The 27,227-nt window shown below is 58.4% G+C and overlaps 2 protein-coding genes across 4 annotated transcripts in view; one reads left to right on the forward strand and one right to left on the reverse strand.

Annotated features, from left to right (window-relative positions):
* Window positions 1-8,682, forward strand: part of NIBAN2 (niban apoptosis regulator 2) — a 53,654-nt gene extending 44,972 nt beyond the window's left edge. The window contains exons 6-14 of the mRNA XM_068971743.1: window positions 2,971-3,086; window positions 3,623-3,727; window positions 3,824-3,986; window positions 5,177-5,364; window positions 6,024-6,179; window positions 6,614-6,730; window positions 6,857-6,964; window positions 7,065-7,176; window positions 7,602-8,682. Of these exons, the coding sequence (XP_068827844.1) occupies window positions 2,971-3,086; window positions 3,623-3,727; window positions 3,824-3,986; window positions 5,177-5,364; window positions 6,024-6,179; window positions 6,614-6,730; window positions 6,857-6,964; window positions 7,065-7,176; window positions 7,602-8,185 (1,649 nt within the window). The 3' untranslated portion in view covers window positions 8,186-8,682. The remainder of the gene's footprint in view (window positions 1-2,970; window positions 3,087-3,622; window positions 3,728-3,823; window positions 3,987-5,176; window positions 5,365-6,023; window positions 6,180-6,613; window positions 6,731-6,856; window positions 6,965-7,064; window positions 7,177-7,601) is intronic.
* A 2,435-nt stretch (window positions 8,683-11,117) lies between these two features.
* LRSAM1 (leucine rich repeat and sterile alpha motif containing 1) overlaps window positions 11,118-27,227 on the reverse strand; it is a 32,026-nt gene continuing 15,916 nt past the window's right edge. Inside the window, exons 14-24 of one of the 3 annotated variants that reach the window (XM_068965461.1) lie at window positions 25,835-25,905; window positions 23,197-23,296; window positions 21,825-21,912; window positions 20,758-20,832; window positions 19,143-19,223; window positions 17,673-17,768; window positions 16,377-16,475; window positions 15,613-15,744; window positions 14,280-14,361; window positions 12,640-12,776; window positions 11,118-11,741 (exon numbers count right to left, since the gene is read on the reverse strand). In XM_068965461.1, coding sequence (XP_068821562.1) covers window positions 11,616-11,741; window positions 12,640-12,776; window positions 14,280-14,361; window positions 15,613-15,744; window positions 16,377-16,475; window positions 17,673-17,768; window positions 19,143-19,223; window positions 20,758-20,832; window positions 21,825-21,912; window positions 23,197-23,296; window positions 25,835-25,905 — 1,087 coding nt within the window. In that variant the 3' untranslated portion in view covers window positions 11,118-11,615. The remainder of the gene's footprint in view (window positions 11,742-12,639; window positions 12,777-14,279; window positions 14,362-15,612; window positions 15,745-16,376; window positions 16,476-17,672; window positions 17,769-19,142; window positions 19,224-20,757; window positions 20,833-21,824; window positions 21,913-23,196; window positions 23,297-25,834; window positions 25,906-27,227) is intronic. The other 2 variants (XM_068965468.1, XM_068965473.1) reach the window with 2 other exon arrangements.

Raw genomic sequence — 27,227 nt, forward strand, 5'->3', positions numbered from 1 at the left:
CGCTCAGCTGGGAGGCTGAGTGGGTGGGTGTGGGTCTGTGGGCAGCCGGGGAGACCAGGGGAGAGCTGCTGGGGCCGGGTGGGGAGCAGGGGCGTCCTGCAACTCGGTGTCAGGAGCTGATGGGGTGGTTTCAGAGGAGCCTCCCCCAACCCCCACCCGCCCCAGAACTGTGGGAAAGTTCTCAGCTTCCTCGGAGGCTGGGTCTGGAATTTGTGGGGCCTGGAATTGCTCATTCCGGGGGCTGCCAGGAAGTGGGGGGGGGTGGCTGGAGGAGGCCAAGCTGGGTGGACGCCAGCTTGTCCAGGGTCCCCCTCACATCCTGCATTCCTGGAGCAGCTGGGGGCAGCAGGGGCACTGAGCTGGGCTTCGGGGTGGGCCGGGGGTGCTGAGGTCAAGGCCTCTTCCTGTCTGCCCGCCGTCCCCCCTCCTCTGTGGGACTGAGGAGTGCCGCTTCCTTTCTCAGCCTGACCCCGAGGACCCCACGGGCGGGCGGAAGCCTCCAGGTCTCGCTGGAGCCACTGGGCCCGGGTTCCAGCCTGGGGCAGCCACCCTCTAGTGACTGTGTGACTTTGCTTCCCCGGACCTTGAGAGCCACCAGCCCCTCTGAGAGCTGCGTGCAGGAACGCGTGTGGGAACGTGTGTGGGGTCTCAGCCTCAGCCTACTGGGGGCTGCTGTAACAAAGGGCCACAGCCTGGGTGGCTTCAACAGCAGAAGTTAGCTTTTGCGCAGTTCTGGACGCTGGAAGCCCCACATCCAGGTGTCAGCAGGCTTGTTTTCTTCTGAGTCTCCTTGACTAGGAGGCAGCCAGCGTCTCCCTGGGGTCACCGCGTAGTCCTCGCTCCGGGTGTGCCCTGTCTCTTTGTCCAGATTTCTTCTTATAAGGACACCAGTAATGTCGGACCAGGGCTCGGCCTCATCCCCTCCTTTCAACTCAGTTACCTAAGTCCTGGGCTTCTCAGGGGGCGCTAGTGGTAAAGAACCCTCCTGCCAGTGCAGGAGATGCAAGAGACGCGGGTTCAGTCCCTGGGTCGGGAAGGTCCCCTGGAGGAGGAAATGGCAACCCACTCCAGTATTCTTGCTTGGAGAAGCCCATGGGCAGAGGAGCCTGGTGGGTTTATAGACCAGGGGGTCATGCAGAGTCGGACTCGACTGAAGTAACAGCACGCACGCGCACGCACCTAAGTTTCTGCATCCAGACATGGCCCCTTTCTGAGCAGCTGGGGGTCAGGACTTCAGTGCGGCACTTTGTCGGGACACAAGTCAGTCCCCAACAGCCAGGCTCAGGGGGAGGGCTCAGGAGGGGCCACCCTCACTTTTGAGTCAGCCCCTCGGCGTGCAGAGTAGGGGTGTCCTGAGGTTCTGAGACTTCACATCTGACCAGAGCCTGGGATGTCAGCCACCTCCTTGCTGCTGCCCAGACTGTCCTGCCACCTGGAAAGCGGCCCCTGCCCAGCACGCCCAGCTTGCTGTCTGCAGAATGCAAATGCCCGTGCATGAGAGAGGCTGCATGTATAACACACAGCCGGATTTTCTAGGCAAAACCTGGTCTCAGGGAGACAGTGCCTCCCTCCTTAATTAAGCCTGCCTCCTCCCCCAGCCCAGCTGGGCAGCACCCACCCCAGGGCTCTGTGGGACCCTCCTGCTCTGTCCCCCCGTTGCTCCCTCCTGGATGCAGGTTCTGAAATGCTCAGGGCCCCATCCCAGTCCTGGGAGCTGCCACTGCTAGGCTGGGTTCTGGGCCTGTTTGTCCACTGCTGAGCCCCGCTCCAGCCCTGAACAGCAGTGATTCCTGGGTCACCCGGATGGTGGGAGGAGAGGCCCTCTCCATGCCAGAGAGGGGCTTTTTCTCTGTGGGGGTGACTCATTCCATAGTCATCACAGTGGGAGCTGGGATTTTAGAGGCCCCGGCTGCTGTTTGGCTCTGGGGACACAGCGGTCAGAGGCACAAGGCCAGGCAGGGGGCCGCCTCCTGCCAGGCTCTGAGGTGTTTAACCACGTCTTCCCAGAGTCGGATGTTGCAACTTCCTGCAGCCTGTCTCCCCAGCACCCAGGAGGAGGTCCACATCTTGTTCAGCAACCGCCTGGTCAGCATGGGGGAGGTGGGCAAACTCCTCTGGGCCCCCACCACCTCCTCTAACAAAAGCCGTGGATTGGTGTCCCCAGCCTCCCAGGTGCACAGCGGTGGTCACAGCGGACCCAGGGCCCCAGGAGCCAGTCGGGGCTTCAGTTTCTGACGCAGGGAGTGCCCACCAGGCCTGCAACCGGGCCCACAGTGTGGTCCCTGCAGCCCCTCCATGGGTGTGTGAGGCCAGGCTGGTCGTAGCTCCCACTGTTCAGAAGGGAACACTGAGGCCCTTTAGGGTTCGATGATCTTCCACAAGGCTTGGCAAATGACAGCCAGGGAGCCAAACTGGGCCCATCGCCTGTCTGAGCAAATCCCGCTTTATTGGCCCGTTCGTTCACACCCTGTCCGCGCTAACTTTCCTGCTACAGCAGCGGGTGGAATGGCTGGGACAGAGGTCACCAGCCTGCAGAGCTGTGCGCATTTACCATCTGGCCCTCTATGGGGGGAGTGTGCAGGCCCCTGATGGAGGAAGGGTCTCTGGGCGCCTCTTGCACCCCCTCTGCTGTGTTTTGAGGCCTCTCCTGGTTGGGGGGAGGGTGTGCTCCCCCAGTGGTCCTGGCTCTGCCACTCAGTGGCCTTGGCCCCTTGGCAGTGGCCTGACCTTGGAACCTGTTTCTTCATCTGTGAAAGCAGAAGCAACGACGGGGCCCACGTCTTGGGCTGGTGGGAGGGCTTAAGGAGATGAGGAGGGTACGAAGGAGGGTTGTCTTGCTGCTGCTGGCAGATTGTTACTGCTCTTAACTGTCACTGCAATCTCTCCTATCGCTGTTACTGCAAGAGCGGTTGGGGCCTCGGGCGGGGGCCATCCTGCCAACCTGCTCCCTCCGTCCCTCTCCCCGGGTAGGGATTCCCGAAGACTCCAAGGTGGAGGGCCCTGCGTTCACGGATGCCATCCGCATGTACCGCCAGTCCAAGGAGCTGTATGGCACCTGGGAGATGCTCTGTGGGAACGAGGTTCAGGTGAGGCTGGGGAGGCTGTGGAAGTCCACCCGGGGCCCAGAGGGTGGACGGAGCACGCCGGCGGGGCCCCGGGGCACTGGCTGCAGGTTTGGGCCCAGATGGCAAGCTTATGTTTGGGCGGGTGGAGGCTGAGGTAGGCCACACAGGTGATTATTTTTGTTCAGTTGTTTCCCAAGCACCGACCCTGGACCAGGGGCTGGGTGCACTGAGAACAGGAGGGCACAGTCCTGACCCTTAGGGAGCTCTCTGTCTAGCAGGAGAAACACATTCGACTTCCATGTGCCGGCGAGGGGGGCTGGGGGAGCATTCTAGATGGGGAGGCTGCGCGTGCAGAGGTCCTGAGCTGGGGCCCCTGCTGGATCCTGCAGGACAGCCAAGCACATCATCCAGGGCCTCTGGGAAGGATGCTTGGGAGACAGGGCAGTGGGGACGTGGAGCAAAGGGCAGCTTTGAGGGGGGCTTGAGTGGCTGGGTTTGCCGGAGCGTGGAGAGGGGCTGGGCACGCTCCAAACCCTGCCCCTGCCTCCCGGTCCCAGATCCTGAGTAACCTGGTGATGGAGGAGCTGGGCCCTGAGCTGAAGGCGGAGCTGGTCCCCCGGCTGAAGGGGAAACCGCAGGAGCGACAGAGGCAGTGGATCCAGGTGGGTGGTCTGGGCTCAGGAGTGGGGGTGGGGGGCCCACGGCTGCCCGGCACCCCCAGCCTGACGCTGACCCCGACGCCAACACCCTGCCCACAGATCTCGGATGCCGTGTACCGCATGGTGTACGAGCAGGCCAAGGCACGCTTTGAGGCGGTGCTGTCCAAGCTGCAGCTGGCCCGGCCGGCCATGGAGGCAGTCATCCGGACCGACATGGACCAGATCATCACCTCCAAGGAGCACCTGGCCAGCAAGATCCGAGGTAGGCAGGCCACCGGCTCTGGTTGTCATCACGGGGTGGGCGGGCTGGGACCACCCACCCTTGGGGGTCAGGGCGTCCCTTCTGCCTCTTTCAGGGATCCATGTACATGTCACAGCGGTGACTTCATTCACTGATGAGTTTTTAAAAGCCAGAATTAAATCTGAGCCCTTGTTCTTCCAACCCCTGTGAGTCATTTGGTGGCTGTTATTTCTTTTCTTCGGCCTCATGGTGCAGCCAGTGGGATCTTAGTTCCCTGATCAGGGATCGAACATGCACTTCCACTGCAGGAAGCCTTAACCACTGGGTCACTGGGGAAGTCCCAGGTGGCTTTTGTCTCTATAGACCCAGATCTTGGTGACTTAAGTGATGTTAGGAGGTCCCAGCCTTCTGTTCAGCTTCGGGCAGTCAGATTTATCACGGGCCATTTTAGCAACATCATCCGGACTTCGGGTGACCCACGCTGAGCCTGCCTGTCCTTTCCCGGGTCAGCTGGTGCTCCTTCCTGTCCTGAGCCTGGTGGGATCCTTTTGCTCACTGCCGCCTCCCCCCACACCCCCTGGCCATGGTTGTGGCGGTCATCAGTTCCCCGAGGGTTACTCTCTACCAGTTTACCCACCGTGAGCTGGCGAGGACACCGAGTTGGCATTTATTGTGTGGAACAAACAGCCGGACAGGGGAGGAGGAGGGACGTCAGAACACCCTTGGGAGAAAATGCCTTGGTGGGACCTCTTGGAGATTGTCCCTGCCTGGGGGAGGTTGCCTTTTCCACAGTTTAGGCTGAGCCAGAGCAGAATTTGGGCTCAGGGTTTGCACAACCCAGAGACTCCTTGAATCCACTGGAGTGTTTTTCATTTTTTTAAAAAACAAAGGAGCAAGATCCCGCTTCAGCCCCCAAAGGTGAGTTTTCTCTTCCTCCATCTAAATGGAGAAACTGTTGACCTTGAGACCTTTACATGGCCATTTTCTTCATTTCTTGACGTCATAGTTTCAGGAATTTGAGGATTCGACCTGAGAATGCCTGTTATCTGTGCTCCATTGTTAACATTCCTCAAGAACCCTTCCCTTTGCTCATGTGGTCACCAGTGGTCTTCTCTAGAGAATGACACAGCTGCTTGCCTCTAGCCTAGGGACCTGGGACGGTGGGGGTTGCTCCTGGGGGTGCCGTCCACTAACCTGCTCCCTTGGCACAGCCTCCATCCTCCCCAAGGCTGAGGTTTGTGTCCGGAACCATGTCCAGCCCTACATCCCATCCATCCTGGATGCCCTCATGGTTCCCACCAGCCAGGGCTTCACAGAAGTGCGGGATGTCTTCTTCAAGGAAGTCACCGACATGAACCTGAACGTCATCAATGAGGGTGGCATTGACAAGCTGGGCGAGGTGAGATGGGCCCTGGGTTTGGTTTTGGGTCTGGGATGGCCCCCGTCAGGCCCTCACTGTGATGAGGCAGGCCCTTTCACTCCTGGGCATAACTTGTGAACAGAGGGTCTCCGGGAGGCATGGAGCCGGCCACATCCATAGATGCCATTTTTGTGCCCCTCAAAGATGGAGCCGGCACCTCTCGCTTCTGAGTTAGCTGGCTCTCGGGTTGAGCGGCCTTCCACAGGCCCCATATCGGGGTGGTCTACTGCCGGGAGCCCCACATGGTTGTCAGGTCTGGGAGACAGAATCGGCCCTGTGACCTTAGCTTCTTCTCCACCCCAAACTGAGGAGTTCCATTGACAATAATAATCATAGACTTTGAGAACCATAGAGGACCCTGGGGATCACAAAAACCCATCTCCAGATTTGGAGGCTGAGGAAACCAAGGCTCAGAGATGCCCAGGGCCGCCCAGCACTCAGGCCGGCCTGTCTCCACTCGCTGTGCTGCCAAACCCCTCTCCTGCCCCCAGAGCCTCGGCTTTCCTGTCCCAGGTCCTCCAGTGCTTTCCCTGGTGATCACCACCGCCGGATGGCCTTCCCTGGCGCCCGTGCCAGCCCCGGAGCCTGTACTCAGAGGCCCCAGCTCAGGTCCCTCATGTGTCCCTGCCTCCTTGCAGTACATGGAGAAGCTGTCCCAGCTGGCATACCACCCCCTCAAGATGCACAGCTGCTACGAGAAGATGGAGCCGCTGCGGCTCGATGGGCTGCAGCAGCGTTTTGACGTGTCCAGCATGTCTGTGTTCAAGCAGCGAGCCCAGATCCACATGCGTGAGGTGGGCACAGGGCTTGCCAGCGCCCTGACTATCCCCACAATCCTGCATGTTCTCTCCTGCTCCGATCTCTTGGCCATGCTCTCGGATCTGTTTGGATGCCTGTCCCTCTGTCCACCTGGCTAAGTCAGACTCACCTCTTGGGTCTCAGAGACCCCTTCCTCCAGGAAGCCCTCCCTATTCCCTAAACTCCTTCCTACAGGGCCCAGACGCTCTGTTCCCCTGGGGCAAGGAGGGGTGGCGCTGGTGCCTGGCAGTGAGCCAGTGCTCTAGACACAGCATAGGAGTGAGCAAGTGAAAGGGTGTCTGAGTGCCTGGACACCCCTTCCTCCCAGGGGGGCACCCCTCCTCCCAGGGAGCACCCCACCTCTCTGGGGTCACCCCTCCTCCCCAGGGGGGCACTCCTTCACATGCCCTATGGTACGCTCCGCCTCCAGCAAATGGACAACGCCGTGTACACCTTCGAGACCCTCCTGCACCAGGAGCTGGGGAAGGGGCCCACCAAGGAGGAGCTGTGCAAGTCCATCCAGCGCATCCTGGAGCGGGTGCTGAAGGTGAGCTGCCCGGCCAGGCCCTGCCCCTCTACCCCAGGAAGGAGACAGGGGCCTGGGTGAGACGGGGGTGCTGATGGAGGCCCCTGACCCAGAGCTCCCCTCGCCCCGGCCCCTCTTTCCCGGCAGAAGTACGACTACGACAGCAGCACGGTGCGGAAGCGCTTCTTCCGGGAGGCGCTGCTGCAGATCACCATCCCATTCCTGCTCAAGAAGCTGGCGCCCACCTGCAAGTCGGTGAGCAGCCCTCCACTCCCGCCCGCCGCCCGCTGCCCAGAGCCTGACCCGCAGCCCTGACTGCCCCTCTCTCTGCCCCCACGCCCGCCCCGGCCGGCAGGAGCTGTCCCGGTTCCAGGAACTGATCTTCGAGGACTTTGCCAGGTTCATCCTGGTGGAGAACACGTATGAGGAGGTGGTGCTGCAGACGGTCATGAAGGACATCCTCCAGGGTCAGTGCCACTGGCTGCAGAGCCGGGTGGGGCTGCCCTGCCGTGTGGCCCCTGTTAGGACTCTCACTGCTGGAGGGTGGTGGAGGCGGGCGCCCAGAGGCTTCCTGGTGGGGTCAGCTAAGCTACAAAGGGGAGACTCAGGCGGTGGGCTGTGGTGGGCCCGCTGTTCGTGGTATGGGTCGGGGGCCGTGTCCGGCCCAGTGCCTTAGGTACGTTGAGGGTCCTTGGCACTTTGGGGAGTGTCAGGTGAGTAATGGGGGTTAGGGTCCCACCCCCTGCTTCCCACACTAAGGCCTCGAAGAAGCCTGGTCCGGTCGCAGTGCCCACTCAGGCCGAGGGGTTGTGACGTGGGGCACACGGTGCGGGGTGTACTGGTGGCCGTCAGCCCCCCGCTCAGTGTCCCGTCACCCCTTTCTGCCCCGCAGCCGTGAAGGAGGCCGCCGTGCAGAGGAAACACAACCTGTACCGGGACAGCGTGGTCATGCACAACAGCGACCCCAACCTGCACCTGCTGGCTGAGGGCGCGCCCATCGACTGGGGTGAGGAGTATGGGGACAGCGGCGGTGGCGGCGGGGACCCCGGCGTCCAGGAAGCAGCCCCTCTCTCGGAAAAGCGCCGGCGTGCCAAGCAGGTGGTGTCTGTGGTCCAGGACGAGGACGTGGGGCTGCCCTTCGAGGCCGCCCCTGAGCTGCCATCACCCTCGTCCCCGGACAGCGTCACTGAGCTCCGCGGCCTGCTGGCCGGGGATCTGCGGGCCGAGAGTCCCCCGCTGGCCGGCCCCCTGCTCAATGGGGCCCCCGTGCAGGAGAGCCCCCAGCCCGGGCTGACCCCCGAGGCCACCTCACCGCCCGCCTCACCCCTCCGGCAGCTCCCGTCCGAAAAGCTCGTGTGCCCCGAGCCTCCCAAGCCCAGCGACCAGGAGACCGGCGAGCAGGTGTCTGGCCCAGGCGGCCGCCCCCCCATCCACACCACCACCGAGGACAGTGCCGGGGTGCAGACCGAGTTCTAGGCTGGTCGCCCCTGGAGCCTCTGTTGGACACAGCACGTGGGCCACTCCCTCCGGGGCCCTGGCTTGGCTCTGGGCGGGGAGCACAGGAGCTGTGCCTTCTGGGCGGGGCGGGGCGGGGCGGGACGGGGGCAGGGCTGGTGTGGCACCAAGGGGGCTGGGCGAGGATGGGCCCACTTGAGTCACTTTATGGGTTTGGTCACACTTGGTTGCTCTGTTTTCTCTTCTGTGGGATGATCGTGGCTTTCCTGCTCCTGGGGGGGAAGGGGGGCTGGGAGCACTCTGAGTCCGCCCTCCCTGCCTGCCTGCCTCTGCGGCCTGTTCCCCCTGTGGGTCTTGCCATTCGCGGAAGGAGGGCGGTGAGAGCTGCGTCCACCGCCTGGCTTCTCCCATCACTGAGGGGGCCTGTTAGAACCAGGAGGCCTGAGCGCCGAGGCCCATCTCTGGGCCCCTGAGGCCAGTTTTGGAGTGGACTCTGGCCTGGCTGTCCCACCCCAGGTGAAGGGACGTGCAAGGAGGGGGTCTTGAGGCTGGGGGGGGGGGGCTGCTGGGGGAGGGCTGCCTCTCAAGGTGGGGTGGGAACAGGAACAGCCTGGAATGTGCTGGTCTGGGGCGAGGACGTGTCTGAGGGAAGGAGGGGTGACCTCTGCAGAGGTACTGCTGGCGGGGTGGGCGGGGTGCACTTGAGGGGTTGCCGGAAGCTGAGACTCTGCTCGCCTCTACTTGCTGGCATCTGGTCTCTAGGAGTCCCTCTGTCCGGCTGGGCTGGGGATGGGGACACTGCTCAGTGGCAGGGCTGGGTGGGTGTGGATGCTCTCTTCTCTGTGGGCCACTTCCAAGGTAGACGCTGTCCCTCGAAGGAGCTGGCGGGGCTCGAGAGGGGCCATGGTGCCCCAGGACACCACGAGCATTTGGGGCAGGCTGGGGCTCTAACGCACCGCACCCTGACAACTCCAGGACTGTTCATGTGGCCCTGCTGTCCCCCGCCCCTCAGCTCCTTGTTCTTGAGGGTGAGCATTAAGTCGCAGTCATCCCCAGGGGCTGGGGCCACCTGGTTTTCCCAGGCCCTCTCTTCTGCTTTGAAGGGAAGGCAGAAAGGGCAGAAACCTACTCCTTCAGGGTCCTCACCGGCCCCCCACCACAGCCCTGCATCTCCCATCCCCTGGATCTGCTTCCTGGGCCAGGGCCTGGGACCCATGGGACGTGCGGCGCTGGCTGGTGCTCAGGGACCCCCTTTGAGTCCCCTGCAGCCCCAGTCTCAATGCCGAACTAACCTCTTCGACCAATACATTCCGTCTGAAGATGCTCTCCTCTGGTGCCTTCTCTTGGGACTTTCTGATCATCCTTCCCAGATATTGTATTGAAAATATTATGCAAACTGTTTAAGCTTCTACTAATCAATAAAGTGCTTTATTTAAAGCCAGTGGCCCATGTGTGATGCTGGCTGGGTGGGAGACCTGGGCTGGAGACGGGCCTCTGCACCTTGACTTTCGGGGCTCGTTGCTTACAGGTGCACGTGACCAGAGTTCTATGAACCCATTTTCCAGAGGAGAAAACAGACTCGGTGGGGAGGGGCACAGCAGGTAGGTGACTAGCCTGATGGCAGCTCAGACAGCTTCCTCTGCCGGGGGTCTGTGCAGGGTGGGCCTCTGGCAGCTTTGGGCAATGGGGAGGGCTCCTTTATGGCCATGGTGGGCGGGCTCACACTGGATCCAGTGATGCCAGTGTTTAAGACTCCCGCTCACAAGGCAAGCACTCCTGAGTACATACCGTGTGCTGTGCGCATTACCTGCAGGACGAGGTAACCTCCGGGGGACGGGCACCATCATCACACCAGTGTGTAAACTGAGGCCCAGGGGCGCGGGGAGCCTGGGCAGAAGTTCTGGGTCATGGGGACACCTCTCCCCCTGCCAGCTGGTGGGGACAGGCCACCCCTGTTGGGTAGGCACCTTGGGGGATGGTGGTCAGTGCCTGAGGTTCTGTCAACAAAGGCAGAGATGAGAAAACTGGGGCTCAGCAGGGTTTTTTGCTGTTGACTTTGGCAAGTCATCAAACCCAGCCTCAGACTGCTCACCTATAAAAGGGGCCTCGTGAGGCTTCAAGGAGACCCGCCAAATGCCCTGCTCTGCAACATGGCCCTGCCCATCTCAGGCTGCCATCTCCCCTCTTAGCTGAGCAGAGCTCAGGAGGGTGTGTGTGGGGGAACCTGGAAAGCAGGACTCGGTCCACAAGGGGCTGTTACCTGTTTCAGCCACAGGACTGACCAGCCCAGCAAGGCAGGGAGAGGGCCTGGCCCTGCGTCCCACCGGTTCTCACGCAGGGCCCGGGATGAGCCTGCAGAGCCCCCTGGTGGCCACTGGTCTGGGCCCCCTATTGTCCCTCACTGAATAGGTAGGGACATAGGGTCTGGAAGGCTGGCCAGGGTCCGAGTTACCTGGAGGCAGAGCAGGCGCCCCAGCAGGCCTGCCTCTAGCCCAAAGAGAAAGCTGCCCTTGGCTCAAAACGATCTGCCCCCAAATGCACGACCAAGTTCAGCTCTGCCGCAAGCACGAGGAGCACGGCTCCCTCTAGACTTGTGCAGCGAGCGACCTGCGCAACTGCACGGGTTCAGAGTCAAGATGCTTCTGTCCTGGTTGCAGGGCCCCGGGCCCCCTGGTCTGGGGTAATGGTTACACAGCACACAAGGTGGCCCACATGGCCCCATCTCCTCCGAGAACTTTCCAAGCCCGTCTCCTCCTGAGCCCGGTCTCTCCACCTGCAAAAGGGAGGTGTGGGTAAATTCACACACCTCACCCCCACTTCCCACCTCCCTGGGCTCCACCAGGGCCCAGTGACGACTCAGGAGGAGCAGGCTAGAGATGGGTTTATTGACGTTCCTGCTTCAGGTCTCTGAAGCTCAGGGTCTGCTCCTGAGCTGCGTGGGGAGAGGAGGTGCAGGTCTGTGGAGCAGAGGGGCCCAGAGCTCGGGGCAGGGCGGGGTGGGGGAAAGCAGGGAGGGAGGCCAGGAGGGGCTAATGTTGCTTGGGGCACCAGACCTGCGCTGAACACCTCCTGGCCAGTTGATCCCAGGACAGGCCACAGTGGCCGCCCCTACCCTGGGCCAGGGCTCCCACCACCGCTGCCGAGTGGGACGGCACTGCCCGGGTTCCCCTGAGGAGGAAACCGAGGCTCCAGGAGGGGCTGTGACCACCGCGGGCAGCTGGGACCCTCGGTGCTGGCTCAGACGGAGGTGCGGCTGTTGCTGCTCCCACCCCAGACCCTGTGGTCCTGCTGCGAGGGGTCCCCCGCCCCCTCTACAGGATTTAAACTGCTCCATCCTTGGGCAGGAACGCTCCTGTCCCAGCCTGGCCCAGGACGGGGTAGGGGGCCAGACCAGCCTGTGGGGAACAGGAGGGAGTGGAGCCCCGGGCCCGAGGGTGGCAGAGGCCGGCGCTCAGCTGCTGTGGTAGATGCGGAGGCGCTGGGCGATGTCCTGGCGGCACAGCGGGCAGGTGCGCAGGGGCTGGGAGCACGGCTGGCAGCAGCAGACGTGGCCGCAGTTGAGGAAGACCATCTGGGCCTGGGGGTTGGGGGGAGAGTGGGGAACGTCAGGGCCCAACCCCGGCCGGTGCCCCGGCCCCTCGTCCTTCCGCCTGAAGATCTGACCGCACGGTCGTCAGACTCCATTCCCCGTCCATCACAGGATCCCACCGCCCTCCCAGGACGTGCTCCATGCCCCCGCCCTCTGTAGCAGCCGTCCATTGCCTGTCTCACCAGCCCTGCTGTTAGAGGATGTGCAGGTTGCTCCCAATTTAGGGATTTTTACGCACTTTGCCTCAAAATGACCCCAACCTTATGGATCACAAGCCGTGGACGTGTCCATGCTTTGCCTCAGCATTTCCTCTTTTTAGGAGAGACAGGAAGCCATCTCTGGGGCCCAGAGCAGGGGTTTGGTTAAATTCATAACCAAGTCCTCCCCAATCCCCGTATCATGGCATTCTCCGGGGCCAGCAAAGACCACGGGGTGATCAAACTGTTAACATGTGGCCTTTTCTAAGTAGGATCATGGTGGAGGGAACAGAGGTTTATTTTATATGCTATGTTGTTTAATTTTTTTTATAACAACTGTTAATTTTGTTTTTAAAACTAAGAGTTTTGAAAAAAACCTCTCCAGAGAAAATTCTGTTGATATTTAATGACTTGGGAAATTTCCCTGCATGAATTTAAAAAACTCTTCTGTAAAAAAAAAGAAAAAAGGCCCAGCAAATGCTGTCAGTATTGCTCATGTTTTGAGTCTTGGGATCATGGGTCATTTTAATTTCCTGTATTTTCCAAAATTTCTAATGAACACAACATATTTTTAAACTCTCTGCAGAATGAATCACCCATGCCTGAGACGGTGGCAGGTGCTGGACAGGCGGGTGCGGGGGTGGGGGGATGGTGGCCCCGGGGGTTGGGCCCATCACCCCTAGACTTACCTCCCGTTCCAGGCACACCACACACTCTGAGGTCTGTACCTCCAGCAGCTCTGCGGGGGGAGCCGAGGGTCTCACTGCTTCAGGCAGCTCCTCGGGGGCTGTGGGCAGGACCCTGCCCTCGGGTGGCTTCAGCAGCTCTGTGGGGAAAGACAGAGGCTGAGCCAGGGTTCTGACTATCTGACCCTGTCCCTCCCCGGCCCAGCCTGCCTTAAGTGGACAGAGAGCTGGAGGTGGGGGGGGGGGGTGCTCCCACACACCGTCTTGTTTCTCTTTGCTGAGCCTCATTCTCCATCTATAAAGTGGGAGGGCTGGGACCCTGGGCAACTGAGTCCTCTTACCCCTAACACACCCTGAACCCCTCTGGGCTACCCTGCCACTGTCACAGGTGAGAAATCAGGGAGGGAAAGCTGCTTGCCGAAGGCCAGAGGGCCACCTGGTGGTGGGGCCGCCGGGCCAGGAACCCTGGGTGAGGGGCTCTGGGGGGCGCCCGACCTTGAGCACAGATTCCCCACCAGGGGCCCGGGCACAGGGGGCCCAGAGGAGCAGGGAAAGGACTAGACAGCTCTCAAGGCTGCGCCCCTGCCCTGGGAGAGCCCCCAGCACACCCGCTGCTCCGCCCTAAGCCAGCTTCCTCTGCCCAGGTCCCAAGCGCCCAGAGCAGGACGTGAGAATCCATCTCTTATCACACCACGTGGGCCAGTGACACCCGAGTCTCTTCATCCCTGAGCCCCCTCCCCTCAGAGCACATGTTGTTCAATTAGTCTGTGGTTTAAATTACAAGTAGTATTTCTGATAATCGGGAAAAAAAAACTTACGATTTTTTTTTTTAAAGCCTGTCACAACCACCCTAGACCTTCTAAGGGCCTCATGGTGCCCCCCAAACAACCACTGTAGGCACGGGGGGGAGGCACATCTCTATTTCATGGAACATATGTTGAGTCCTGGGATTTGGAGAACTGTCAGGAAGATGCCTGAGGATCTGCTGCCCCTGAGCTAAGAAGGAGATGTCCCGCCCCGGCCCCTCCCTGGAGGGCGGCCACGGTCAGGGAGAAGCCCTTAGGGTTAGGGTTAACCTCTCTGCCTCAGTTTCCTCATCCCTCAAAGGAGGGCAGCAGCGGCGCCCACCCTGTGGGGCTGCACAAAGGAGGCCCTACACGGTGATCGTGTCAAATGCCTGACACCTGTCCTGCTCGGCAGGCAGGAGACCCTGACTCCTCCCCACACCCTAACCCCACCCACAATCCCTCCTGCCCCCACTCAGCCACAGCCCCTCCCCGCCTCCCAGTCCACACCACACACATCTCTGTCCACACACACCTGCCCCGGGTGCAGTGCTGGGCACCTGTGGGCACTGGGCCCGGCGGGTTTCTCCCGCTACTCCAGGGCCCCTGAGTGTGTGGTTCCTGATGTCAGTAGGGTGGGTTTAGGGAAGCCAGGACGGTCCCTCCACCACCGTAGGAAAAGCTCATGTTTTCCATTTTGGGGCCTATTTTTCCCATTTATAAATGGCTTCTTTAGGAGGTGAGCTTAAGGACTGGCAGGGGTTGGAAGTGGTCCTACTCGTCCTGAAAGGGAAAGAGGTGATGCTCCAGCCACGCCCCTACGTAAGGGCTCTGCTAGGAGAGGCCGGGTGGCGGTACCTGGCTGGGTCCTGGCCGCGTCCAGCAGCTCCTGGGCTCTGCGCAGGATCTCGTGCTGCAGGCCGGCCTCCGAGACGCCCACCTGCGAGGACCGAGGGGGCGGGTCAGGGCCTGGGCACGGCTGGGCAGGGGGCCTGCGGTGCAGCACAGAGCCGCCAGGACCGCCTCCTCCCTGACTTCTGGCACCTTCGACTAGACATGCAGAGGCTGACCGGCCTGGCCATCATTGCGGCGGAAAGACAGGGAAATCAGCACTGGTGACGGCCCCGGTCCAGCAAGTGCAGGGGCTGGGCCGACAGCAGCAGGCTGTCAGTTCACGCAGTCGGGTGGTTCACACCGAGGCCGGACTGCTGCAAAGTGGCCGCACCAGACGCTCAGTCCCTCAGCCTCCAGAGCAAGCGCTCCTGAACTTGGGCAACGTGGCCCACATAGTCCTTCTGAGCCCTGGTGTCTGTGTCTGCCTCTGTCAAGGGACCAGGCAGTTCAGCAGAGTGGCCGACAGCACGGCCCCTGGGCTGGACGTGGCTCTGCCATGTGACCTCAGGCAAGCTGCTACCTTGCTGTGTCTCCACGTCCTCACCTGAAAAAATGACGATGACCGTACCTGCCTGCCCAGGTTATTGTGTGTGTGCTCTTTGTGAGTCCATGGACCGCAGCTGGCTGGGCTCCTCTGTCCATGGATTCTCCAGGCAAGAATGCTGAAGTGGGTTGCCATTTCCTTCTCCAAGGGAGCTTCCTGACCCAGGGATTGAACCCACATTCTTGTGTCTCCTGCACTGGCAGGCAGACTCTTTACCACTGTGCTACCTGGGAAGTCCAGGTTATTATAAGGATCCGATGAATTTATATGTAAAACACGCTTAGATGTTTATCTAAAACATGCTTATATGTAAAACGCGCTTAACAGTGTCAAACACTGTTAAGTACTCGCCAGAGTCAGTATTTGTCTCTTCTGAAGAGTAAATGAATTCACGCAGAGTGTACCAGGCGCAGGCAGTGCTGCCGATAGAACTGTCAGCCCAGAGTGTGGGGAAAGGACGGTCCAGATGACCTCCAAGGACCTGCCCAGCCTATGATGTGAAGATCCCATCTGACAGGGGCTGGCGGAGGGGACAATCTGGGGTCCGCAGCACCTGCAGCTCTGGCTTTTGTAGCCAGGTGACTGGGGGCAGACGGGGCAGGTGTCCTGGCCTGCTGGGAGCAAGGCGGCCCCAAGTCATCTGCAGACGGCAAGCCTTGCCAAGACCTGCGTGAAGATCAAGTCCCCCCTTGGCCGTCGGGTCAGGGCCCTGCCCGCCTCCCTAGCCTCCCCTAAGGGGCCGCCGCAGTCCACCTTGGCCAGGTCCGCAGGGCCCATCCGGCTCAGCATGGCCAGTGAGAGGCGGTGGTGGGCGAAGATAGGCAGGTAGTGCTCAGCCGACAGCTCCACCAGGAGGGCCACCAGCAGGCGCTCCAAGCCTTCCTCCTGCAAGACACACCCGTGGGGGAAGCCCAGTGCACCACAGACGGGAAAAACCAAGGCTGTGACCTACCACAGCACACAAAGAGTTCACATACGTGTAACGCAACAGGAAAAATGTATTCTTGGGACTTTTCCTACCGAGACGGCTATGGAAGGGCACAGAGACAGACGCGTGAAGCAGTTGGTTCACTGCCACTCAGTAAACCTGACAAAGCCAGCAACGTAAGTGCCCATCGAGGAGGGGGACTGTTGAAGCAAATGAAATCACCCAGATCTTACATCATCAGATCCAGACACACAAGGAGATCTACGCACCCGGGGCTGGAGAACACTACTGTTGAGGCTCCATTTTTATTTAAAAAAAAAAAAGGGCATGTGAGGAGGGGGAAGGGACAACCCCTGTCCTCTCCGAGCCCCTGCAGTGGTGAGCACACAGCGGGCTCCACCCGGCAGGAACTGTCTTCCCGCCACCAGAACCAATGCCGCCCCCACCATTCCTGTGCCTGCCCAGGCTGAGGACAGGCCCCAGTGCACCAGTCACCAGAGATGGGAAGGGAATTCCACCAGACAGATCAGCAAGCTGGCACTACCGGGGCCCAGGGCTCCTGTGGGGTAGGTGCGCCCGCAACTCTCACCTGCAGCTTCAAGGACAAGGGTTTCTGGTTCAAGAGCCGCTGATACTGAATCAGCCAGTAATTCTCCTGTTTGGTTTCACTTTGGGCTTCTAACTCCGTCTGCCAAGAAGGAAGCAGACACTGTTAGTTACGAGTCAGTGAATAGAAACGCTGATGGCATGGGCGGCTGTGAACGGCATATGGATGGACTTGGTGTTTTACCAAGAACATCCCTCTCCACTAAGTCTCACTGTTTCATCTGTAGGAACCTGGGCAGCTGACATCTGGCGCCCCTGCCCCCCGCCGCCCCGGGCATCATGACTTGGAGGGGAGACACCTTCTCATCTCCCTGTGGGAAAAACAAAGCAGTAGGTAGCCGTCTCCTCCCCCCGGGAGGCTCTGCGTGTCCTCTGGGTGCCAGCAGGGGGAGAACTGGGATGCTAGGGGTAACTCAGCTTCCGGAGGGCACTTCGTCCACTTTCACCCACAAAGCCGCAGCACTGAGAACAGGAGAGAGGGGTGTCCACACAGGACATGGGCACAGAGACAGATGCACAAGGAAGTTAGCTATTCACACTGATTCCTCCACCCCGTCACTCAGGCACGATTCTAGGTACTGGGGTCGGAGGAGTAAACGCAGCAACAGCGAGAGCATCAGGGCGCTTGGTGCCAGTCTGCTGTGTGCTGGGAGATGCCGTTTCACTCAGTTCTCACAACTCTGAGGCAGTCTCAGTGTCACAGGTGAGGAGACTGAGCGACTGGCAGAGTGATTAGCAGCCGGCCCAAGAGCCAAGGGCCGCCCCGAGTCAGAGCCAGGTTCAGACCCAGCTTGGAGCCTGTGCTGAGCCACCAAGCCGCCCAGCCGGGACCACGGCTGCACGCTGGGCCGTGGGACTGCAACTTGGGCATCCCCCAGCTCCCTGGGCGGGCCCTCTTGGACCTAGCTAAGTGACTCCCCTTTTCTGGCCTAGCCCTCTCTGGACTGTGGACACACCTCTCTTCGGGAGCCTGTGACCCTGATGGTCACGTCCTGCTGCAGTGGACAGCGAGTCACCAAGGTCCCTGTGGGCGGGAGCCTGGCCGTGACAAGGCTGGCCGTGCATAGCACATGTTAACGTGGTCTGTGCCCAGTGGCACAAACATACCACCCGGGCTCGTGCGGGACTCGGGAAGAGACTGGCCTTGCTGTCATCTGTTCCCGGCACAGGGCCTGGCCCACGGTGGAGCTCAGGGGGTGTCTAGGATAACGAAGCGTTTCTAAGAACAGTGGGCTCGGAGGGAAAGCAACCCCGTGCACGACATGGACGCCACACGTACCAGGATCTCCCGGAGCTCCTCTTCTCGCTGCGTCTTCTCCTTGAGCAGCTGCTGGAGCAGTGAGCTCAGGGCCCAGCGCTGCTCCGAGATCATCTCCTGCGACAGAAGGCCGTGGCCAGTGCTGGGAGCTCATGGCTCCCCGGCCCTGAGGCCCCCGTGGCGCAGCAGCAGGACACCCCTCCAACTGGTTCTCAGCTGGGGGCTGCGGTAGGCCTGACTCCCATCAAGGCTCTGTCCCTGATCTCAGGCTGAGGACCGGGGGAGAGAGTGGAGGTGCCCTTCTCCCCAGCCTGCTCCTCCCTTCCCTGGGGGGCGGGGAAGGCCAGGCGTGGGCTCTAGTGCCCAATGACAGTGCAGTGATGAGAAACGCCAAACAAAGGAAATGACAAGTGGCAGGGACCCTGACTTCGGGCTCACTGACCACAGAGCACCTGGGCAGAAGCAAAGGGCAAGAGGGATGAGGAGCCCACGCCAGCCAGCATGGAGGAATGGGCATACCCCAGAGAGCCCCATCTGTGTCCACGCTCCACTCCTCTCTTCCTCTTGGAATATCCCATGGAGACCCCAAACATGGGAGCCCCACAGCTCCAACAGGCAGGAGATGGGCACCCACCAAGCACGGTGGTTATGCTGGGGGTTGAGCGCCCCTAACCTCTGCAAGGCTGAGGCCTGTCCCACTGATCTCTGATGGCTCCATGACACAGGCTGGGTTAGAAGACTCCTCTATTTTATGCAGGGGCAACCTGAAGGGCTGGGGAGGGGAGGCAACCTACCTAAGGTCACACAGTGGCAGACCTGTGACCAGGACTCCAGACCCTAGCTCTCTTCCGCAGTGGGAAGCCCATGGGATAAACAAAAACTTGTCTGCTGAGTACAGACACAGGGACAGGGACAGACAGAAGGCTCTGCTCGAAAGCCGGGCACAGGGCACATGCCCTCTCACACCATGGACCCAGCCCCTCTGTGAACGCCTGGGGAGACTGAGGCACAGAACAGGGAAAGGGCCATCCCTCCGCCCCTCTTCCCCTCCCGGCCCAGGGCACACAGCAAGGGCCAGAGATCAGAGAAGCTGCCTGCAGGAGTGACATGGTTCCTGGGGATACCAAGAATGCTGTCCCCTCCGGGGTGTTAGCTGTGAGAACCAGTGCCCCAGAAGCATGGCTTGAGAGAGGCAGGGAGCTCAGTAGCGACCCGGCTCCAAAACAAAGACAACACGGAGATGGAGATGCAGCCTGGTGAGCCTTGGCAATGAAACCCTCCTTCCTCTGACCTTCCTGCCTAGCAACAGGTTGACCCACCCCTAACCTGGGCCTGCGCTGGGCCCGCATGAGCCTTCTGGGGTCGTGGCATCCTCCAGCATCACCGCCTTGTCTGCGGGAGGGCAGCTGAGAGGGGTGGGGGCGCCAGCGGGAGGTCTCATCAGTGGGGGTGGAGTGGGGGGACAGGCAGGCCGGGGAGCCCTAAACATACCTGCAGCGCCTCTGTGTCCAGGGATTTCCTCTTTAACTCCAGCTGTGTCAGCTGCAATAACTCAGTTTCTATTAACTTAATCTAAACAGAAGATGAGACAGGGGTTTTTTAATTCACATTAACCACGGCTCAGTCCTGCGCCGCTGCTCCTGGATGGCCAAGCGGACCTAAGAATCCTTTCTGGGGGGGCAGGGGGAGGCTCTGGAATGAAGGGGGCTGAGAACCTGGTAAACCTTGTCAGCAGGGCTTTAAACAGAATTTGTTAGCTCACAGGGCTGAGTGCTTGTCCTGGCCAGAACTGCTGATCAAAAGCCGGGCACAGGGCCAGCCCAGAGGGGGTGCCCATCAAGGTGCGTGGGGCGAAGGGGCTTCCTTCAAGGTGCGGGCCAGAGTGAAGAACAGACCTGGAATTCTCAGAGCCTCTTGCCATCCAGTTCTCTTGCTTCCTCTAGACAGCTGTCCACAGAGGAGAGCGGAGGGGAGCGGAAGGAACTGGATTACAGTAACAATAACATAGTCGCTGACGTTCATTGAGACGGCACACGCTGGGACCGTGCTGCGCACTTTTTACGCATCTTTTCCATCGCTTCTCCTCGGCCATTGGAGGTATTATTGCCTCCATTTCACAGACAAGGAAACCAAGGCTCAGAGATATTAAGTAACTTGCCCAAGGACTCACAGCGGGTAAATGAGTGTGCCTTTTCCTTGAGGTTGTCCCTGCTTGTGGTCTCCAGGGGAACAGCTGGCCTGGTGGGTCAGAACCACCCATAGTGAGAATGTCTAGGGGATCACCACATACCTCCAGGGTGTGAGTGGGGTCTTTTAGTCCTGGGGGTCAGACCCCCTCAGCCAGTGACTTCTCTACTCTGAGCCTATGACCTGTGACCTTTGCCCCTACGACCCCACCAACCCCTGGTCAGAGGAATGAGATTCATGTCCGGCAATGTGGGGTTGAAATTAAAGGGGAAATAAAAAGGTAAGTTGGTTTTGGCCAAAATAGAAAAGAAGAAAAAGAAGAAGGAAAAAAAAAACAAACATGCAAAATGTGAAATTGAAAGTGTGCTGAATACAACGTGATATGCGTCCTGTAGCCTGAAAGCTCGCTTGCCTCCAGCCACCCTTCCACCTGCCCAGGGAGCGCAGTGAGCCAGACACAGCCCCGCTGGGCGAGGGCTCGCCCAAGGTCACCTGGGGGTCAGCAGCGGAGGCCACGCGAGAGCACGCCCCGGGCTCCACCCACCCAGGTGGGGCGTCACCTGTCCCAACTCCTCCATCCGCGCCACAGGACGCTGCAGTTTGAGCCGGCTGAGGGGTCCTGCCTGGGGTTGGTCAGCGTGGGGCTGCCCAGGGGTCAGGGCCTCCCTCCCTCAGCCCTGGGCATCGTGACAAGCAGCAGGCACAGGTCCCACCAGCCAGCATCCACAGTGCTGTCCCAGGCACCTCCAGACACCCCAAGTAGTTGACGCCCCGAGTAGGTGATGCCCTGTGAGGCTCTGTGAGGGGAGGGAGGTGCTGGAGAGACTTCCTGCCAGCCTGGCCTGGAGGAGCCGGGACTCAGACCTTAACTGGCCTCTGAAAGCCCACAGGGCGGTCTGGGGGGCAGGGCCGCGCTCACCTGCTTCCGGATCTGCCGATGCATCAGGTCCTTCTTCACCTGGAGAGCCTCGAAGGCTGCCTTCTGCATGGCGCTCTGTGACAGACAGCATGGCTGCTCAGGGGGCCCAAACACAACCTGCCTCAAAGACACCCTAACCTACGCCTATTTCCTTCTTAGACAACAACTTTTCAGCTCACTTGCTTAATTTTTAAAAAAATAATACTTATTAAGCACGTATTACCTGCCGGCCACGTGCTCAGGGCTCTCCCTGTGGTGCACGTGGAACGACCAATGAAGGGGGTGGGGGGAGGCGCCCTCACTGCCCCATTTCACAGATGAGGAGAGTGAGGTTTGGGAAAATGAGCTGGCTGGCACTAGGACGCAAGTCTGTCCAGCTCAGAGCCTCATCTTAACCCCAAGGCAGGACATCCTCTCTGAGAAATACAGCCTTTTCCTCAGACAGTCTTGCAAGGACTAAGCCCACAGCGTCGTGGGGGGAAGAAGAGAGAGATCGGAGTTGGGGAGGAAGCAAAGGGAGCGATGGGCCTGTGATGGGAGGATGACGTCACAGAGGGAGAAAGGAGAGAAGAGACGAGAGGGTGGGGGAACTATGACAGGGTCCATGGGAAAACCTGGGGCCTGAACAATTTGGACAGAGGAGGGAGGAAGTCAAGAAGGGGCTTTCCTGGGCTGGTCCGCACAGTAGCACCTGCTGTGCGACCCCTAAGCCCAAGGGAGAGCAGATAAAGGGTGGCGGGACTGGAAGGGAGAAGTCAGGGGCTTGTTCCGACTCTGCAGGGGGCGGGTGGGGGCGGGCACTGCCACCAGATCCTCATGAGGGAGCCCCACACAGCACGGGGAGGGGTGCCCGGAAAGGCAGCTCTCCTGACTTCAGTAAGCGGAAACCACCGCCCAGAGAGCCCTCTCCCTGCCCCTCATCCTGATGGTCTGTGCATTTCTAAACTCTGAGCATCCTGGTTCTTACGTTCTCCAGAACAGCACCTCCACATGGAGTTGAGCCGCCCTGCTCTCGGCTCCCTGCACCCTCCCTGTGCCCCCGCCCCGTGCCCTGGGCAAGGGCTCACCTCCTGCAGGATCTGGCTGATGGCTTTGTTCTGATCCATCTGTTGCCACGACAGAATCTGCTGGAACCGCTCATCCATGTCAGCCATGCTGCCGGAAAGACAGCAAATTCACTCACTCTCTGAACATTTCCTGAGCACGTACTGTGTGCCAGGCACCTTGGAGGAGATGGGAGATAAACCATTTATTCACTCAGCAAGACTTATGGAGCACCCGCTGGGGGCCACGTCCTGGGCTGGGTGGACATGGGAGTTTTGTCTGAATCCCACAGCCCTAGCAGGGCGGTGGCGGAGTCTGTGTCTCTGCGGCTGGGGAGGTGATCTCTGGGAATCCTCTCTACGACACCCCCGACGTGGCGGCCTGGCTCTGCCCACCCATCCTCCACCGACAGGGAGCTTATGACCTCTCAGGTTAACCCCACAAGCTGAGAGAAGGCTGTCTCTCCTGGCACTAACATCTCACCCTCCACCCCAGTGTTTCTCAGCCTGGCCGTGGACCTGCCCTCATCCCCGTAGAACAAGTCTAGTGGCACAAAAATCCAAACCCTACCACTTTAATATGCCCATTATTTAGGTACAAGCTTGGTTTTGAGTTTGTGTCATGCTAACAGCTGCTATCTATTGCATCCTCATGTGCTGACATGATCACTAAGGTCCATCAAGTCCTCCAGTAACTCTAGGAATAGCTACTGTCATTTATCCCCATTTTAGTGATAAGAAAACCAAGGCTGAGAGAAGGAAAATAACTTGCCCAAGACATCACAGTTAAGAAACAGAAGCGGAATATGAATCCATATCAGTCTGCCCCAAGTGCCCACGCTCCTAAAAACAAAGTCACATCACCTAGAAGGCAGGAGAACCCCTGTCTCTGCAGGAACGCAGAGGCTGGCATGCTCCAGGTGCCCAGGGGGAGGAGAGACACAAGAGCGGTCAGAGCTGCTGGCCTGTCCCTGTCTGGGGCTCCTGAGCCTCAAAGGCACTTTGCTCACCTGCTGGGCACTGCAGCTCCTCCAGACACAAAAACAGTGCTGGGGTGAACTTGCAGGGCCAGGCCCAGAGTGGCTGTCAGCGTGAGACAACCCCCTCACCACACCCTTGAGTGCACCCCACTCCTGACCTGTGACCTGGGAGACTGAGTCGCCACAGTTTAGAGCACTCTGTCTGGGTCAAATCCTAAGCTCTGCCACCGGCTGGTGGTGCTTCCTTAGGGCCCAGTGAGAAAAGCCACAAAGACCAGCAGTCACTTACTCCTGAGGACCTTGCCTGGGGTGGGGTGGCCCACGCATGGCAGGGGATTCCTGTGCCAATGCTCACTCCGTAGCTCTGAGCCAGCTCCCCCAACTTCCTCACTCAGGAAGCCCCTTCCTTATCTTACCTGGAGCAGGCCTGCTGGACCAAGTTCTGCCTCTGAGACTCGTAGGCCATCTGGATGAGCCGGCTCTTACAGCTTTCGGTCAGCATCTGCTGCATAGCGGCTGAAGAAACACGTTGTGGGTGGAGGGCGCGGTGGGGCAGGGGGGCGGTGCAGGGCTGAGCAGCCGCTCCTGGTGGCCTATGGGGTCACCTGGCCACCCACCTGACAATCACCCTTAGGAAAAAAATCTTTTTTTTTAAATTATAGAAGTAACTTCAGCTTAAAAGGCTGATGAGTTACAAGAGACTGAACACACACACACACACAATCTCCTACAGTCTTGTCACCCAGAAATATTATTTTGATATATCTTCTACTGAAGAATTTTTAATGTATATTGATGGATTTACAAAAATTTAAATGAAAGAATTAAAAGCAGGGACCTGAATATTTGTATACCCATGTTCATAGCAACATGGATCACAACAGGCAAAAAACAGGTGGAAACAGCCCAAGTGCCCACTGATGGACGAATGAATAAACAAAACGCGGTCTAGGGACTTCCCTGGCGGTCCAGCGGGAAGGAAAGCACCTGCCAGCGCGGGGGACACAGGCTCGATCCAGGAGGAGGCCACACGGCATAAGCAACTAAGCCCGTGCGCCACAGTTACTGAGCCTGCAACACCTAAGGTCCGTGCTCGGCAATGAGAGAGGCCACCGCAGTGAGAGGCCCGCGCGCCGCTCCTTGAGAGCGGCCCTCACTCGCCACAACCAGAAAGATGCCCTCGCAGCAACGAAGACCCAGCACGGCCATAAATAACATTTTTTAAAATGTGGTCTATCCATACATTGTAATATTTCAGTCTTAAAAAGGAAGGAAATTCTGACATAAGCTACAACATGGATGAACTCTGAGGGCGTTATCTGAAAGAAACTAATCAGGAAAGGACACACACTGTATGATTCCACTTACACGTGGTCCCAAGAGCAGTCAAACTCAGAGACAGAAGGCAGACTGAAAGTAGAGTGGTGGCTCTACGGGGTCTGGGGAAGGGGAGGGGGAGTTCCTATTTAGTAGGTGTACAGTTTCCCTTTGGGATGATGAAAAGGTTCTGATGGGGGTGACGGTGAATAGTGCACCATCAGAGCTATTAATGCCACAGAACTATTCATTTACGAGTGGTTACAAGGGTAAGTTTTATGCTTTGTATATTTCACCATAACACAAGAAAATTAAAACGCTTATCACATTAAATATACCTCCTTTCTCACCTTTCATGAATGGATCCCTATATCAACACAGCCATGTTAATAGCACCAACGGAGCACTATGGTGCGTGGACGATGAAAAAGTGAAAGTGAAAGTCGCTCAGGCGTGTGCAACATTTTGTGACCCCATGGACTATACAGTCCCTGGAATTCTCCAGGCCGGAATACTGGCGTGGGTAGCCTTTCCCTTCTCCAGGGGATCTTCTGAACCTAGGGATCAAACCCAGGTCTCCCACATAGCAGGTGAATTCTTTACCAGCTGAGCCACAAGGAAAGACCATGGATGACTGAAGTTTTAAGATAATCCTGTTTCAGCGCATCCAAAGTCTTCTTGTGATTATCAAATGGTACTTCTACAAATATCCCTGCTCAGACATCTTTGTGCACATCTCACTATTTGATCACTTCCTAGAATAACTCTTAGAAGTGCACTGGTTCAAGGTCATGAATAATATATACACGAGTTGCCCTTTTTGCCCGCCAGAAAGATCCAGCCGATTCACACTCCCTCTGGCAGCACACGGGACAGCCTGACACCATATGCCCTCCACCACTCTAGGTTATTGCCTTTTCATTACTTTTGTTGACCTTTTTCAGTTATAAAAATAACACACGCTTTTTTTTTTTAAAGCTAAGCAATAGGGAAATATGAAAAGGTGAAAACAAAAGCCCCCTAACACTAAGCCTATTTCCAACCAGCTATTTGATAAACATCCATCTGGCAATACAAACACAACGCTTCTCTATAAATGGTGGACAACCGTGACCTTCAAATTGGGAAATTAACGATCTGACACCTCACAGGGCAGGGGTGGGATGAGACGGTGTACGGGACTTGCCAGTCCACTGCTGGGCACACGATGAACCTGGGGTGAGGGTGCACAGAACATCCCATCTTATCACTCAGGCTCTGAAGAACTGCATGGCACCCACTGCCCTTGTTTGTGTGGACAGTGAAACACCCTGGGACCCCTCGGGGAGCAGCAGGAAGGCGAGCTCCTAGGACCACGAGAGGGGCCGCCACAGCTCTCAAGGAGAGCAGCCCTGACAGCCATCGTTTACGAAATGCTCGCTCTGCGCCAGCATGATCTTATCGGACCCTCATAATGACCTGACAAAGAAGATTATTACCTTCTTCCCCATTTTACAGATATGAAAACTGAGGCTCGGGAAATTCAGGGATCAGTAATGTCCCTTAGGTCATATGGCTATGTGCCTGAGCTGGGATTTTTTAATCCAAGTCTAGCCTGACCCTAGAGCCCATGCCACGACAGGATTTGAAGGACCGTCTTGAGGGGCACCCCCCCAGCGCCCCCTAAAGGTGACCAACAGGGGGATGGGACGGCTGTCCCCTCTGCTCCCAGGACCCCGCCCTACCCCAAGGACTCACAGGCGATCTCACGGCGCCGCAGGTTCTCCGTCTCCTCCTGCGTTATGGACATCAACTGTTCCATTCTTATTCTAGAGAGAAAGCGAACCACGTTTTGAGCAAACATAACATTTCCAATAGGAAATCTCGCCAGATGACCACCACCTCCTTCAAGAAGTCCTCCCTTATGTATCAACCTGGACGTGCCCTCTGATATGCCCGTGGCATTATGCACCTCCCCTGGGGCCCTGTTAACTTTTACAGTTAAGAGCCTGTGGCATAAAAAGATGAAAATTCCCTTAGGAAAACAGGCCAAGTATGCAAACAGCCAATTCACTGATGCTTAAATAAAAGTGACCTTAAAAAAAAAAAAAAAGGAAAAATGGAAAGATTCTTAAAACTGCTAGTGACGAAAAAAGTAAAACTTTCTTTTCACATGTTGGGTTGGTTGAGCTTAAGAAAACTAGATAACCGCTGGCAATGACAATGAAGATGGAGAAATGGGTACTTCATGCTGTTGAGGGACGTGAACAGTCAAACGTGTTTTGGAAGGCAGTCTGGCAATACCTAGCTAAGTGTTCTTCCAATATTTCCTTCTAAAACGTTCACCCAAGTGCCTAAGGGTATATCTAGAAGACGTTTACAGTCATATCGTTTGTAGTTACAAAACACTGGAAGCCACTTAAATGTTCAGAGGGCTAATTACAATAAATTGCGATATAATTATAAAGCTATAGTTATTACAAATAATGAGGTTTTTGGCATGGAAATACATCAGTGAAGTGAAAGTTAAAAAGTAATTGCATGTGTGTGTGTGCGCGCGTGCACGTTGCTTGTGTGCACACTATTCCCCACCTCGCCCACGCACACCAAACTGGCACAGTGGTTGGGAAGCGGACAACCTCCTTTACGCTTCTTGCAGGGTCTGACTTCACCAGAAGCAACACGAATCACCTGAGCACTCAGCCCAGGCCCACAGGCTGCTCAAGGGAAGACCACCCCTGCTGCACCCCTGGAGACCAGGCCCAGCCCAGAGGGTACCGGCTCAGTGTGCTGAATAGTCAATGCCGCCAGCCACAGCTCAGCTCGGCCTTGACCCCAGCTGCCACAGCCCCCAGCTGAAGCGGGCAGGGTGGTGGGGCCGCAACGCCACACGAGCCCCCCTGCAGGAGGCCTGCCCAGGCAGCCAGGAGCCAGGAAGGCTGGGCCTGTGGGAGGGGAAGCTCCCCGAGCATAGCAGCCAGGTCCACACTGACACTCTGGGGCCCCTGAGGACCAGGAAGGACTCACCCGAACACCCCAGGGAGTAGGGAGTGAGGCCACCCCACCTATCACCTTTTCTGATGACTAAAGTGGGCACCTTAACACAGCCAATTTGCAAAGTGCAGAAAACCCAAAGGGAATGAGACAAAGA

Source organism: Capricornis sumatraensis, chromosome 1 (assembly GCF_032405125.1).
Source record: "Capricornis sumatraensis isolate serow.1 chromosome 1, serow.2, whole genome shotgun sequence".
In the NCBI taxonomy this organism is placed as follows: Eukaryota; Metazoa; Chordata; class Mammalia; order Artiodactyla; family Bovidae; genus Capricornis; species Capricornis sumatraensis.